Raw genomic sequence first — 16,784 nt, forward strand, 5'->3', positions numbered from 1 at the left:
GACCTAATCAGTACACGCTGTTTCCCCTCCCAGACCGACACATTAACGCAGACTGAGTCTCATTCACTAGCTGTGCGTACGTAGCAAATGTAGCACGTTCTGTCCATCCATCCATTCTTTTTATGCTTTTGAAAGAGGTCTCTTATGCTCACTAAGGCTGTATTTACCTGATACTTAAAAAATACAGTAATATAGTAATATTGTGAAATATTATAACAATTCAAGATGCCTATTTTCCATCTGAATATACTTTAAAATGTAATTTATTTGTTTTTTAAGGCTGTATTTATTAATTTTTTTTTTCAATTTTATTTTTAAAGTATAGTGTGAATATTAGATATGATTATTTGACTGAGTCATATGTCTCATTAATTTTATCTGCCATGGCATACCGTGTGACCAGAAAAGCTGAAGTGCTTTAAGGACGAGAAGAGCTGTTCAGCAGAAATGCTGCAGTCAGTGTGTCAGTGTGCAAGGCACAATTCAGAAGAGATGCCTAGAGTGGGAGGTGACTTCCCACTGCATTTAAAATATGTTCTGTTATAAATACATACTGAACTGTGCTCGAACTCGGGACGTAAACCTCTCTTTCACAATCTGCTGCTCAGTTTTAGCAAGCCTTACCGGTGTAACAAATAACAGTAGGTTTGAACTGCCAAATCAGTTGCCAAAGCAGCTTATCTTTGGATAAATACAGTAAGAACAGTAGAAGACAAGGAACAGTGCAAAATTAATTTAAATATTATTCCAAAAAATCTAAAATCATTATTATAAGTATAAGTAGAGTAAAATAAGATTCCAAGAAGTTCAAGTTTAGTAAACATATTTATGGCTTTTGTAGGGAGGTTCATGTTATATGGAATATATGTGTGTATGTATGTATATATCCATCCTAACATCCAATATAAAAACAGCAGAATTCATTCTGTGACCATCTGTAAATTAAACACTTAAGCAAAAATGAAGCTCATTAATGACACATTTGCATTCCTCGTGTCTCTAACCTTGTTCTGTTCTACTCTCTCTCTCTCTGAGGAGATAAAATGCTTTCAGTCTGCTGACATGGCTTCTGCTTGAAGTCAAACTAGTTTTTCCAATTCCTGTTCTGCTGACTGTCATGCATACCTCTTTCCTGTCTCTGTGTCTGTCTTTGTCTCCTCCTCTCCATCTCTCAGCCCCAAACCTGCAGGTAGTGATAAGGACTGAGCTCACTGCATGGAAAGCCGCTGCTGTCTGTCTAGTCTGTGGTGTTTGTGTGCGACTTTGTGCCTTTGTGTTTGTCACTATCGAGCCGAGACCCCGGACAGGTATGGGACATCACTTCCTGCAGGCTGTGATCTGTGTCTTTGGATCTTAGTATTCAAATAAACAAATACCAGCACTGGAGCTAGTTTCAGTACATAACCGCACTGCGACAGCTTCAGGGCGGATTAAGTGAATTGGGGGCCCCAGGCAAAATATAGGAATGGGGCCCTATACATTTTCACACATTTTTTAGGTTAACCTGGAGGTTTTTGTTTTGAATCTTGCTGCTGCACAATGGTGCCCCATAGTTGTGTCCAATGTTTCTAAATTTTTCATGTACGTTAAATGGCTTTAAATACATATATCAAGAGCAAGCTCACAGATGAGAACAAAACAGTGTTGGATGAAGTGGATTAGAGCCCTGCAGGGCCCTCAAATATAGGCCCCAGCCCATCATACCCGCCCCCCTCCCCCACCAAAAAAAAGCTTATACTATTTTTTCAGTTATTAAAATAGTTCAGTTTTGTATGTAATGGAAAAGTGATTATATTTTGATAGCTCAACAGCTCATCCTTTAAAACTGCAATCAAATTTATTGAAAAAAAGTGAAAGAATGACCTTTTCATAAATTAATTTAAAATATATTTCTATACAAAGTGACATGTCTGGCTATATTCATTTAATTTTATTATATTAAAACTACTTACATGGCAAACCTCATACAATTATTAGAAAGTAAAACAGCTCATATAATATTTGGTTTGACCTCCTGAGACCAACAATTACGGTTTTCTGAAGGTTAAGCATTTTCTTTTCACTGACCATTTTTTAATGAAAAAGAAGAAAAGAAAAACAATTCTTAAGTGTTTGTATAAAAAAACTCCAGTTTGTATAAAATAAAACACTGCAGTGAATTCAACCCTTCAACAAGCATTTCGTTCCTTTCTCTCTCTTTCCTCCTCCTCTCTTTTCCTCTTTTCTCGGCAGTTACATAATCTGCTGCAGAAGCTAAAAATGGACAGGTAAAGACAATTATAGCTCCACAATAGCTGCCTGACGGTGAGTCATCACGGCGTGTGTATGTGTGTCTGTACAAGTGCACCACAACATTTCTCAGTATTCTGTTTTTAGCAATTCAATCATTCATGTGCAGAACATTTCTTTCCTCGTGGATCTGGTTCAACAGTTAATCGTTTGATCCTTAACATAATTACGAAAGGTGATTAATTGTAGTTTAGCATGTTTACATATCTAAGAGAGCCTTGGGGACTGACACAACATGTTGCCATGGTGACAGGACCCAAGCTGGGGCGAGTCCCGAGGCTCTATAATGAAAACGTCTCATTCTGTGGCTTCTCCTTCCCCCTTATTATGCATCTTTTGCCCTTTTTAGCAGACCCAAATCATACTCTAACTTCATGAGCAAAGGGCACTAACATTTTTCCATGCATGAAGAAAATGATTGCTACAAAACACTACAGACACTTCACACACGCCTACAGAACTTTCAGAAATCATCCATACATATAGGGCTGTAGATACCACATGATGATACAAATTTCCCATTTGCTACAGATTCTGCTATAGGGGAGATTAGGGTAGATGATGTGTCAGTGGTTAAATAGCGTCACTCCATTAATCTAAAGTACTGTAAATGCTGCAAAAGTTTGGTCACTTGACCACATATATATATATATATATATATATAGTGGTTAAATAGCGTCACTCCATTAATCTAAAGTACTGTAAATGCTGCAAATATATATACATATATACTTTATAAAGTTTCCATTATATTCAGTTTGTCAATGTCAAAGAGACAGGTAAAATGATATGAATATTTTTAAAGCAAATTTATCCAAGTCTCTTGAGCTGTGTTTACTTAATCCGTATACAGTAAAATACATTAAAAATAGTAATATTATGAAATATTATTACAATTTATTTGATTGTTAATAAAAATTTGGTGTTACGTGTTATTATAATTTATGTGAAGGCAAATCACTCTAGTTTTCAGTGTCACATGATCCTTCAGAAATCTTGCTGATTTGTTGCTCAAGAAACATTTCTTATTATCAGTGTTGAAAAAAAGTTGTGTAGCTTAATTTTTTGAAATGGAATCCTTGTGTTATTTCAAATAAATAAATAAAAATTAAATATATTGTAAATAAATAAATAAATCTTTTGAATGGTAAGGTGGGGGTAATGTAAGATTTATAATAATATTACTGTTTAGAAGGGATGCATTAAATTGAAAAATGGAGAGTAAAGACTTTTACATTGTTATATAAAATGTAGACCCCTATTAATATTTTGAATTTACAGCATAAATATAATCATAATGTGATATCAGATATACCATAAATGTGATTTAAACTCACTCCTTGCTACAGCATTCATGCATGAATACATCTTACCAAATCACATATTCAACAATTCATTCCTCCATTAAAAATCAGTCAATCTGTCTGTCCCACTATCACTCCAATCATCAATCACATCTACAGTATCCATCATTAATGTGGCCATCCATTCAGTCAAACCTTTTCTTAATCAATAAATTCCTCCATCTACAATCTATCCATGCATATCTACAATGCATCCATCATCCATTAGTCATCATCAACACAGTGACAATCTATCCTTTCTTAATTTCAACCGAATCCTCAATTCATCAATCCAATGCTCAATAACCAAATCTCTTCCATCTAACCGAATCATAATATTCATGAATGCATTCCTCCATCACTAATCCGTTCATCAGTCTGTCCATCCATCCATCCATCCATCCATCCATCCATCCATCCATCCATCCATCCATCCATCCTCTGCCATCACTGTGTGTGTCGGACTCGTACCTGGGCTGGTGAGTAGAGTTTCCTGGCGCTGTTGGGCTCGTGGACACCTGGGAGTGTGTTTGGGGAGTGAGGTGGAACAGTAGAGCTGGGTCCAGCCCCCTGATGCCCCCCACTGCTCCTCTCCACTCCAGACCCCCCTCCTCCGATGCAGCAGAGCGTTCCCTGGGCCAGCTCCAGTTCAATCTCCGCATCCATCTCTGCCTCCTCCTGGGCTTCTTTGTTGGAGTCGTCCAGGTGTTTCATCAGCACTGCCACGACCACATTGATGAGGACAAATTGGGCCGTTAGCACGAAGCTCACAAAGTACAACGGAGAGATGAATTGTAGGCTTGGATTACAGGTGTATTCGCCCGGCGGGCATTCTCGAAGAGTGTCCTACAGGAGTGAAGAGAGAGTTGCGATAAAGGTATTTAAACTTTTATCACAGGTAGTTATGCTCAATTCATTTGACTGGACACATCAGGTATACAGAATTACAATACTTGATCACACTTCATTTAGATCTAGTTTCATTGATGGAGTACAATAGGTGGACTGCAGTGATCAGCATTTCTGTAATCAGATTTGTCTTGTTTTCAAGTAAAAATAGCTAAACATCATTAAAAACTATTTTAAGATTATTTTAACTGAAACAATTTATTACATTTTATACTAGAAAAAAAGAAAAAATACTGATTAAATAATTTTTGCATTGTGTCTGATAGGTCAATAATACAAATATAAACAAATAAATACTTAAATATAATATAAAATACAATACAATACAATTCAATACAATACATTAATCTATGTAAGCTTATTTCCATAAAAAAAGGTAATTGCTTGCATTTGCAAATTTATATCTCATAATTCGTATATATATATATATATATATATATATATATAGATATATATATATATATAGATATATTATATATATTATATATATATATATAGATAGATAAATTTTAAATACAATTTTACATTTTAAATACAATTTATTACATTTTAATTTAAAAAATGCATTAAAACTTTAACATCAAAAAATTCTGAACTTTTTACATTGTGTCTTAAGTGATAAACTCAGAATTGACTTGTTTAAAAAAACTGTTGTTTAACAGCAATGTGGCTGTGCACTGAACACTTGACACCCATTTCTGAAAATAATACCAATTACATCAGTCAAACACTAGCCATTAAATGATAAAACCATTTTCCATGGCCTCGACTTCCTAGAGGCGGCAGATCACCAGTTAGTGTGACAACTGTCTTCCCCTTCCTCCTCTTATCATCTGCAGTTTGATTAGCATGAGCTATAGGAACAATAGGAACAAATTACAGAATGTCTATTTCATTCTGATTTATTCTGATATAACATAAACGCTTTCTTTTTTTCTCCTCCAAAGCTGCCCTGAGTGAGAGGCAGATGGGCACAGGCTCTGGCAGTAATTTTGCTTGGCCACTCATGCGTGTGGTTGGGGTTCGGGGAGGCGGTGGCTTTTCTGCAGGTGTGTAAAAACTCAGGTTGTAATTTACAGCTCTGATTATGGTGCTTTAGCTGCCAGGAGACCACTGCATGCCTCCGTCAACCATAAAACTCATTGTGTGTGTACCTAATGGGGGGAGCCTGTCACCCTCTGGTGTGTGCGGGGCGTTACACATCGATATCGCACCGATGTGCTCTCATTTATTCAGATGCGCTTTACTACTGTGCTGAATATGCTGAGCTGGTAGTTCCTCCATCAAATACTTCTCATATAAATGCCAGGTTGGAGGGAGAGGAGCTGAAACGCAGCAGGTTGTCTTTACACAGGCCGATAAGAACTCATTCCTCAAAGACAAGTGTATTAGAGACGAGAACGACACAGGAGGATGAGAGAAACAATGATGAAAGAGACTATGATGAAATACCATAAAAAGCAAAAGGAGGGATCAAGAAAAGTGCAGAAAAATGGTGAGAAAAGACTGTAACATTGTAGATTTATAAGTGGCTACCTCAAAGGACTCCTCATGGCAACCTATCCTGGTCTCTTTACTGCGGTGAAACATCAGAAATCTTAAGCGTTTTGCTTGTGAATGTTTCTTAAGTGTCTAGTTGTCAACATCCTCTGTTGAATATTCTGTGCTTAATGGGTGCCAATCACTTATGATGGGCACTTTTTGCCAGGGCTGATTTGGTTTGCATCACTTTATGAAATGGCAGTGTTACATCTAATACAGAAAAAGCAAGTTTTTACTTCATTCGGTTTTGTTTTTTGTGCTATAATGAATGCAGATACAGCATCAGAATATGTTATTATAAATTGGAATATTTTGCTGAGCGGTCGCTTCAGTTCTCTTCAGTGCCAGAAAGTGACATCAGCAATGTTCTCTGCTCTTTTTTTTATGGTGGAATAATAAACTAAAATGCAAAGAAATGTATTCCTGTTGCTGGTGCAGTATAAGCCTAATGCAATTATGGCTCTGTTTATTATGGTCTTGAGCTCCTCATACTCGAATCTAAATCATATTTGGTTTTGAACTGCTGATCCATGCATTTATCCGCTAATCTACAAAATCCCAGGAACAACAGTGGCAGATGTAGGGATGAAGATATCAAATAAAATATGTCAGCTCATTTGAGCTCTTGAAACGGGCAGCAAGAATGACTGTTCAGCTTATAAACATGAGCCTATGATGGTCAAAAATTAGCCACTGAATAATTCATATTCATTAGCTAAGTTTTCTCCATGTCTGGTCATATGTGCACCTACACTATCATTAAAAAGTTTGGTGTCAGTATGATTTATATATCATTTATTTAACATAAATGTATACTTTTATTAAGCAGTGACACATTAAATTGATTAAAAGTGACAGTAAAACATTTATAATGTAACTTTTAAAATTTTAAATATATGCGTTTTTTTTAATTTTCAATTCCTCAAAGAATTATAAAAAAATGTACCATGGTTTACACAAAAATATTAAGCAGCACAACTGTTTTCAACACTGATAAGAAATGTTTCTTGAGCAGCAAATCAGCATATCAGAAGGATTTCTGAAGGATCATGTGACACTGAAGACTGGAGTAAAGATGCTGAAAATTCAGCTTTGCCATCACAGGAATAAATTACATTCTAAAATATATTAAAATAGAAAACCTTTATTTTAAATTGTAATAATATTTCACAACATTGCAGTTTTTTACTGTATTTGGGGCAAATTTTAAAACCTTCAGTTTACTAACTGTTCCTAACTCTTTTTATAATAAAGTGACACTCATACTGTGGCTTTTTGTTCTGTTGTACCTTCATTATGCCGTTCCAGTTGTCCCCAGTAGAGACCTGGAAGAGGGTGAGGAACGCCATGCCGAAGTTCTCAAAGGTGGCGTGCCGACTCATGCCCTCACATGGATAGTCCTCGTTGCACACTGCAGGGAACAGACAGAGCCACAGAGAGAGTTTGTATTGTTGAATACTATGTTTTGTGAATGTTTGTTATCACCTAAAGTTTAGTCTCAATGGTACCTATGCAGTCATGCCAAATTCAGCTTTGAATTCAGAAGAATTGAACAGACAGAAAGCCAGTGAGGTAGAGAGAGAGAGAGAGAGAGAGAGAGAGAGAGAGAGAGAGAGAGAGAAAGGGCTTGGAATGAAAATAAGCATCAAAATGAGTAAAAGATGAGTAGTATGTGTTTACCCAGCTCTCCAAACAATTCCACCCCCAGTGCAGCATAAATGAAGAACAGCAACATGAAGAGGAGGCCAAGGTTCCCCACCTGAAAGACACCAATCAAGACTGAAACCAGCGCACATGCACTCTATCCTTGACACACAATACAGGCAAGCATGCTGTAATATTTTTGTACTGAATATATTTAGAAGATGTGAATTTTTTATGAGATGCTTTTATATGATATTTATTTATTATATTAAATCATTAAATGGGGCTGGTGTGTATATTTGTAATTTTACATTCTTATTAACCCTACAGTGCCTTAATAAAAAAATACATTACCCCTCGTTTTATGTTTAAACCTTACTAAATGTATGCAGTTTTTCTTCTCGTATATATATTTCATGTTATAACAATGTTTATACATTTTTCTCTAAAACAGAAAGGGGAAATTTATTTTTGCAGTGTTTCTAAGATAAAACATTACACTGAGGTTTAATACAGATAGAAGAAGTGTCTGGAACAGACGTAACAATAACAAAAAGCAATGTAATGTACATTTTAATGTCTCTGCCCCTGCAATTTGAGTGTCTCAGCAGACACAGTCTGTACGTGTTCCCCTGCAGCAAAATGAAGCAGAACAAATTTGTGATTTAACAAAAAGCTCATAAATGATGGATGGAACCTGCGGTCATGTCAGAGGTACAGCTCTGGGAACAGAATTAACTCTCTTAATGGAGCAAATGAACCGTGTCCTCATGTGGCCAGAACAAGGCTCACCACGCTAACGCTAACACACTAGTCTGTCAACAATATGTGTCTGGGAGTTCAGGGTGTGTCCACTACAGCACAGGCATCTCAAAAAAAAAACCAAAGAGATGAGATAAAACCGAAGGCGACAAAGAATATGGCACAGGCGCTAACAGCTAGTCTAAAGTGCTGCTAATTAAGAAAACAGTGTGAGGGAGCTATAAACGTGCAAACTGGTGAATAAAACAATCATCTTAGATCGTATTAATGTAATTTGTATAGTTACATGGATGCGGTTGGTCGTGTCGTTTTATGCAGCGTGCCAGCGGGTATGATAAAACAACAGCTGAGTTTTATTACCATTTAATGCTAAGTAATGGCCTATCAAACCTACAAACTAATGCTACAAATGACAAAGATATTCTGGCTTCAAACAGTGGAAACATTATGACTTAACAGAACCAGGCTGTGTGTATAAAAGCTGCAATACTGCTTCATTTTTTTGTTCCTAAAGTGAGCCTCTGGCAAATCCACAATGAGCCTATGATGGTATGATCAGAAGTGTTTTACAAACCTGTGATGCACAAAACAATGGTTAGGCAGCTTGCAAAATACTATAGTACAGTGACTGACACAGAGGATTGGAGTAATGATTGGTGAAAATTCATCTTTGTCATCGCAGGAATAAATGACATTTAAAAAAATATATATTAAATTAGAAAAGTGTTATTTTAAATTATAATAATATTAAACAATATTACTGTTTTACTGTATTTCTGAATTTAAAAAATGCAGCCTTGGTGAGCATAAGAGACTTCTTTTAAAAAATCTTACAAAACCCAGACTTTTGAACAGTAGTGTACATCTCTGGCTTAAGGTATGTCTACTGCAAAACTGCATCTATTATTTATTTGTCATTTTAAACACCATATCAGCAGCAAGGCTATCTTCATGGTGAGAATAAAAAAAAATGCACAAAAAAAACTATTATGATGAATCACTTGTATTCCTTATTTGTAAGTTGCTTTGCATTAAAGCGTTTGCTAAATGAATACTGTATATGTAAATGTAACTATTAAAAACATTTAAGATTAACATGATACATTCAGGTGATCCTTTTTTAAATAAACCAGTTAAGCATATCTCCGAGTAAAAGTATTGTCTATTTATATTGAAAGCTGCAGTCCTGTTAAATATATTTATGCAAAACTAAACCTATACGAGGAGCATAAGAAGGTTAAATAATATAGGCTAAACTATAAAAGCCAGTCTGAAGCCTACAGGGAATGAACAGTATCTGTAAGAGAGTTGTAAAGGAAATGCACAGGAGTTTCTGGAAGGATGTACTAAATAAGAACTGTGTGCCTGAGTGGCTCTTTAATCAGCTGCAGCGTTAATTACACCACAGATGCCATGGGGATAAGACATTGGGCCCAGCAGTAATGAACAAGGGATCGATACCCTCAGAGGAGTGAGGCTTTACTCCACCCTGGAGATGTCTATCCAGCAGCTCTCTCCTCAAGCAGTCACCACTGTGTGACCACTTAGACAGCAACAGCATTCTGTATGTTTGATTATGAAAGCATTTGGATTGCTGTATGATGCATGTGTGTGTGTGTGTGTGTGTGTTTGTGTTTGTGTGTTTGTTTTTGTGTGTTTTTGTTTGCTGTATGATGCTCACATTAACTGTCATCTTTCTTCAAACTATTCCTCAAACTTATATGGGCGATCAAAATTATGGATCTCGCTACACTAGAGTTTCAACTTCTTCTTTAGGAGAGCTTTTATTGGACTCATTCCTTTTTCATTTCTTTTTTATTTGATTTTATCTTGTGCTTTAAAGCTACCTTTAAAGATGTGATATAAAAATAAAGTTTATTATTAATGTATCCCAGTTGAAAAAGCAATGAACAAGTTGAATGTGTGGGTGTGTGTGTATGCAAAAGTAGGCACTTTATTCTTGCTTTGGGGTTATTATCTTTCCTGAGTGAGTTTGTGGTTCTATGAATCACCAAATTTCATGGGCCAATGAGCAGTCTGTTCTTGTTGTCGACACTGCTTGGATGACATCCTCTTCTCGAGCCAAAACATGACTAAAAGGGGGTGGGGTGACAATGCAATGGTTCATCAGGGAGGTTCATAGTGATATTATCACCTGTGGCAGGGCTTGAACCACCGTATCCAGCAATGCTCTCATTCCCGTGGCCATCTTTAACAGCTTTAGCACTGTCAGAGAGAGCGAGAAAGAGAGAGAGAGTTACAGAGAGTTCAACAAGACAACTCAGTGTGTGTGCATGTCTACGAGGCGCTGATCATTTCAGAAGAAGAAAAACAAAGAGGCTGATAACAGACAAGGATCCCCCCCCACCTTGGTTTAATTCCTGCCTAAACGGCTAATGAGGAGAGAAGGAAAAGGTCAGGGCTAAAATTAAACCCTCACATTGCCGCCCTCTCCCTGTACAGATGTAGAGTGATGGCACACTGACTCAGTGATGGCTGTGGACAACAGCAGGATTAAATACCAGATTAAACTCTAGACCAACAGATCAATCCTAAATAATACAGCACCACTGACCTGTGCAAAATACCATTTTGGTATGATGGAGTCGATATTTCTAAGGCTCGTATTGGGTAATGAGGCGAACGTAAAACTCATTGGCTATTAGGGGCTTATCAACACACGGGCCACTGATCAGGTGTTAGAGGTAAATGGGGAGGAGAAAATGAGAGATTTGGGGAGACAAATTGAATTTGGCACTGGAAATGAGTATTAAAGCAACTTTTTGTAACAATATTCCGTACATGAAGGGAGCTCATTTTTATTTCAGGCTGGCTGGTTGATTAAAAGATTAAACAGTGCACCGAGACTGGAAATAAAGCCCTTTGATCTGATCTGGAGGACACTGCAGACAAAATAAATGGATTTTTGTCATTTATTAGGATAACAGATAAAAAAAAAAAGATTGGCGGATATGCTAAAACACATTTGGCTGTGGTGCTCATGTGGGGGATCAAGTTCAAATCTGACTCGCAACATTTCCCAGGCTCATTCCTTCTCTCACTCCCCATCATTTCCTGTTCCTTTGATACTTGTCAATCAATAAAAGTGAAAAAGGGCTAAAAATAAATAAAAGAAAGATAAAAGTCAGGAGAGTAATGGCTATGGTGTGTGACAATAAGCACTCGCGGAGATTACGGCAGAATGGATGTGTGGCAGGGGCAATTCTAGGATTTCGGTCTTATCAGTACATGACCGGATGTGGGTTACAGAAATATTTCTTGCTTCAAGAGCAAGAGGTTCAATTTGCTCCACTGATATTTGAATAAACCAATCATACTGCATATATTATATACTGTATATATATGTATAACAGTTTTCACTGACTATAGTAAAGGACTACTTATTCTTGCATGTAATATATATGTATATATATATATATATATATATATATATATATATATATATATATATATATATATATATATAATTAATAAAAAATTAATATAGTATAATTTAATATATATAAATTAATATACACTCATAATGTTTATCATGATCATAAACCTTGCCTGTCTTTTAAAAACATTTCTGTCTGAGCACAAACAGTTGATTATGTATTAAAATACACGTGGAAACAGCATCATAATGTTTATCAGATATTTCTTACATATTTCATAATTTCATAAACTATAGAAACAGAAAAATCTAGATAAGCTAGCTGGCCTCACTAATCAAAAAGTTGGTTGTGGGATGACAATTCAGAGTAAAAAACAAAACAAAAAAAAAACCTTTAGGTATCTTACTGAAGTCTCTGTTTTCAGCCAGCATGAGAAAAGTTCATTTATTACATATTTTTAGGGGTCTGACAGTGTAACTATGTATTTAGGGGCGCTGAAACGTTCAGCAGCAGCTATGATGAGTGCTGTTAGCCAGTGGTCAGTGTCTGTGTTTGTATAACTAACCACGTGCGATGCGCAGGACCCTCATGATGCGTATGATGGTGGGGTTGATAGGCAGAGCAGCACTGATCTCGATCTCCTCCAACGTGATGCCCATGACTGACAGCAGCACTATAGCCAAATCCAGCTGGTTCCACCTGTACACATCCACAAGGGACAGATTTGCTCAGTTATGCAAAATTCAACTTTCATGCACTCTGAATCCAACCTTCCCCTCTAGTTTCATTCCACTCTGGTCATTTATTCCTCCAGAGAGGTGGCTTAAAAGAAATTAACATTTGAAGCTCGGTCTGGTCAAACAGGCGGCTTGGGACCTGAATTGTTGCTGGGGACCACTTAATAACACCCAATTTGGGAGAACTAAGGACCCACTCCAGCATAGGTGACCTCATTCGCTAATGCAGGACGACGGACGGCTCATTTTTACACTACAAATCACAGTCGCCCACATCTGTGGTGCTGGAACCAGCCATGGCACACCTGTCTGCGCACACACCTCTGCCATCCAGCTCGTAATTGTGACCTAGTTAAGAGGCACGGAAAGCTACGACAATAAATAATGGCTTGTTGAAAGCTTTCTGGTGTCAGACCCGAATATGCGTGAATAAAAAAGACAAAGTGCACTGCGGTCTGAGACAGTTTTTTTTTTACTCTTTTAAATGGGTCAATACCATATATTCTAATAAAGCTACAAAATTCCAGGATGTTTACACTCTGTGCTTGCTCAGTGCACCTCGATACATGTCAGTGTTAGTTTATGACAAGCTAGAGGAACCGCTCTTGTAGGCAGCCTAATGATAAGTAGGAGTTCTATTAGGGAAACAAACACAGGAGAGAGATTTCATTAAACCCTTGAGACAAATAACCATGTTTGCTCTCGCTCTTCACTGTAGTCTGCTGCGCTTTGTTGTATTAACATCACGCAGGGCTAATTTCATTTCTATCTGCACCATGAATGCAACAGCAGATGCAATAGTTTGCCAATAACACACCCTCCAGTGACTCTAGAAAACAAACTAAGAGGATTTGGTCAGGTGGAATCCACATCTAATGAATTCATTAAATCAATTAGTGATTGGTGGAGAGGAAATGTGATGATATGAAAGGTGAGAAGGGGAATGAACTGAATACCTGTCTTTGAAGAAACGTCGGAAGCCAAACGCAATGAGCTTCAGGACAGCCTCCAGCACAAAGGTGCTGGTGAAGAAATAATTACAGTACTTGAGTGCGATCTCCAGAGACTGGGGGGGAAGGAAACATACAGACGGAGAGGAAGCCAGAGAGACAGAGGAAGAGAACAAGAGAGGTGTGAATGATTAAAAGACTTTCGCCTCGGGTTCATAAAGTCAGCAAACCAGTCATTTTTACATTAGCAATACAACAATATCAAGTATTCTATGAATGTTCAGGTAAAGCTTAATATTTTGAGACAAGCTGCATGTATTCATTTTTAGAGCAGAGCTTCTCAAATTCATGAACCCCCAGGGTGTCAAATCGCCAGAGGGACTGTGGGAAACTTCTGAATTGTGAACAAAAAAGTCTCACAGAAAACACAGAAGTAAAGCTATATAAAGCCAGATCAGCAGTGTTGGCTGTAAGGATAAATATACAGTCATGTGAAAAACAAACTATTGAATATCCATGTTTTTTTCAAATCAGAACATAATAATAATAATAAAAAAATTATCTGGTCATTGGCAGGTCTTAAAACAACACATGAGATATCAAACCATGTCATTATTTATTAAACAAAATCAAGGCAAAATGGAAAAGCCATGGGTGACAAACTAAGGACACCCATACAGTTAACACAGGAAATAAGAGACTAAATAATGGTCAGACACTGCTATTTAAATACCTTTGATTAACTGATCATCAGCAAGTGTGAGCACCTCTATAAAAGCAGCAGTTTTGGAGCTTTCAGGTGTGTGTTAACACAATGCCAAAGAGAAAAAAAAACATCAGCAATGATCTTAGAGGAGCAATTGTTGCTGCCATCAATCCGGGAAGGGTAATATGGCCATTTGCAAAGAATTGGAAGTCCATCATTCCACAGTGACAAAGATTATTCACAAGTGGAAGACATTCAAGACCAATCTTCCCAGGAGTGGATGTCCATGGTCAGATCATACAACTCTCTGACAAATTGCAGACAACCCAAGAGCTACACCTCAGACTCTATAGGCTTCAGTTAACATGTGAAATGATAAAGTTTGTGACACTACAATTAGAAAAGGACCAGACAAGTATGGCCTGTTTGGGGTTGTCCAAAGTGGAGATGTTTGACCATAATGCACAGCGCCACATTTGGTGAAAGCCAAAAGAGCTTATCAGCACAAACACCTCATACCACGATTCAAGCATATTTGTGGAGGACTGATGATTTTGGGCTTGTTTTGTGGCCACAGGACTTGGGTACCTCACAGTCATGAACTTCTCTGTATACCAAAGTATTCCAGAGTCAAATGGGAGAACATCCATCCAACAACTAAAGCTTGGCCAAAATTGGGTCATGCACCAGGACAATGATCCAAGCACACCAGCAAATCTAAACAAAACGGCTGAAAAGAAAATAATCATAGTGAAAATCAAAATCAAAGCAATAGCCCAGTCAAAGTCCAGAGCACATCCTGACTGAAATGCAGTGGTGAGAGCTGTTCATAAATTTTTTGATCCCAAACCTCAATAAACTGGAGCAACACTGTAAAGAAGAGTGGGACAAAAATCCTCCAGATGAGAGATGAACCTGATGATATTTTATTATCTCCTTTCTTTTTCACATGACTGTATACACACACACACACACACACACACACACACACACTATCACACACACACACACACACACACACACACACACAAACTACTGTTCAAAAGTTTGGGGTCAGTAAGAATAAAATAAATAAAATAAAAAAAAAATTATACTTTAAATTAACAAGGATGAATTAAATTGATCAAAAGTGAGAGTAAAGATGTCAAATTTTTGATTCGATTTCAAATAAATATTGTTCTTTAGAACTATTTATCAAAGAATCCTAAAAAAGTGTCACAGTTTCCACAAAAAAAATAAAAAAATATTAAGCAGCATGGCTGTTTTCAGCCCTGATAATAAGAAATGTTTTTTGATCACCATGTTTCTTACCAACACTTTTCTTACCGAACTTTTACTAAACAGAAGTCAAACTGACTTATTGTTGAGAGTTGGGACCTTGGTTCAAAAAAAGTTTGAGAAACCCTGTTTTAGAGAATGAAGTCTACATTTGATCTTACACGAGGCTGGCTGTAGTGCTCCAGTGACATAGTCACAACGTTTACACAAATGATGAAGGTGATGAAGATGTCCAGGTAGTGACTGGTGCACAGGGTGTGGATCATCAGTCGCACGTGACTGTAACTGGCATAGTAGGGCAACTTCTGGGCCTCTGAGTGAAACAAACAGATCAGTTCAGAATGAGCACATTTTGACAACAAATATATAAAGCTGAAGTGTGTAAAGTCAACAAATAGGATTCAAACAGGTTTCATTAACACTACAATATCACTTAAACACATTGTCCCTCCCCCAAAATCATTTCACTGGTTCAGCCAATGTTGCTACGCTGTGAGGCTCAAACAGAAAGAGAAATGTTTTGATAGAGCTACAGAGCCACACTTCACACTTTTCAGAATCAGAATCAGAAAGAGCTTGATTGCCTAGTGTTTTAACACACAAGGAATTTTTAGGAGCTTCCGGTATAGAAAATACAAACAAAGTGCAGACATACACAAAATGAGACAATAAAATAAACTGGAATGATGGTGGAGCATTTGAAGCAGCAGGGAATTTCAGTCAGCGCCAGTGATTTGTTGAAGATCTGTGTAAAAACAGGGGCCAGTTGGTCAGAACAGACTTTAAGACAGGCAGGTGAAACACCATCTGGGTCTTTCTTAGATTTCTGCTTTCTGAAGACCCGGTTCACATCCTCTACACAGACCTTGTTGAATGGTGGGGAAGGGGGGGACGGCGTTGCAGGTGGGGGGGTAGGTAAATGTGTGAAGTGCAGATCAGAGTGGGTGCTGGGTGTCAGTCTGATCTTTTTCAAATCTACAGTAAAACACATTCAGATCATCAGCCAGTTGTTGATTATACACAGACTGTGGGGGTGGTGTCTTGTACAAGGTGATGTTCTTCAGACCAGTCCAAACTGACACTGGAACTGTTTTCTCAGCTTTTCAGAGAAGTTCTTTTTAGCCACTCTGATCTCCTTTGTTAGTCTGTTCCTGGCCTGGTTATACAAGAATTTATCTCCACTTCTGTAAGCATCCTTTTTGGCGTGATGAAGCTGTTTGAGTTTC

At 37.4% G+C, this 16,784-nt stretch overlaps 1 protein-coding gene across 2 annotated transcripts in view; it reads right to left on the bottom strand.

The window, feature by feature from the left end:
* The window catches only part of LOC109054490 (voltage-dependent T-type calcium channel subunit alpha-1I-like), a 52,003-nt gene that overhangs the window by 8,730 nt on the left and 26,489 nt on the right, over positions 1 to 16,784 (bottom strand). For both annotated transcript variants that reach the window (XM_042720360.1, XM_042720359.1), the window contains exons 17-23: positions 15,720 to 15,871; positions 13,581 to 13,690; positions 12,453 to 12,586; positions 10,645 to 10,715; positions 7,764 to 7,842; positions 7,373 to 7,494; positions 4,104 to 4,478 (exon numbers count right to left, since the gene is read on the bottom strand). In XM_042720360.1, the coding sequence (XP_042576294.1) occupies positions 4,104 to 4,478; positions 7,373 to 7,494; positions 7,764 to 7,842; positions 10,645 to 10,715; positions 12,453 to 12,586; positions 13,581 to 13,690; positions 15,720 to 15,871 (1,043 nt within the window). The remainder of the gene's footprint in view (positions 1 to 4,103; positions 4,479 to 7,372; positions 7,495 to 7,763; positions 7,843 to 10,644; positions 10,716 to 12,452; positions 12,587 to 13,580; positions 13,691 to 15,719; positions 15,872 to 16,784) is intronic.

This window comes from Cyprinus carpio, chromosome B3 (assembly GCF_018340385.1).
Source record: "Cyprinus carpio isolate SPL01 chromosome B3, ASM1834038v1, whole genome shotgun sequence".
In the NCBI taxonomy this organism is placed as follows: domain Eukaryota; kingdom Metazoa; phylum Chordata; class Actinopteri; order Cypriniformes; family Cyprinidae; genus Cyprinus; species Cyprinus carpio.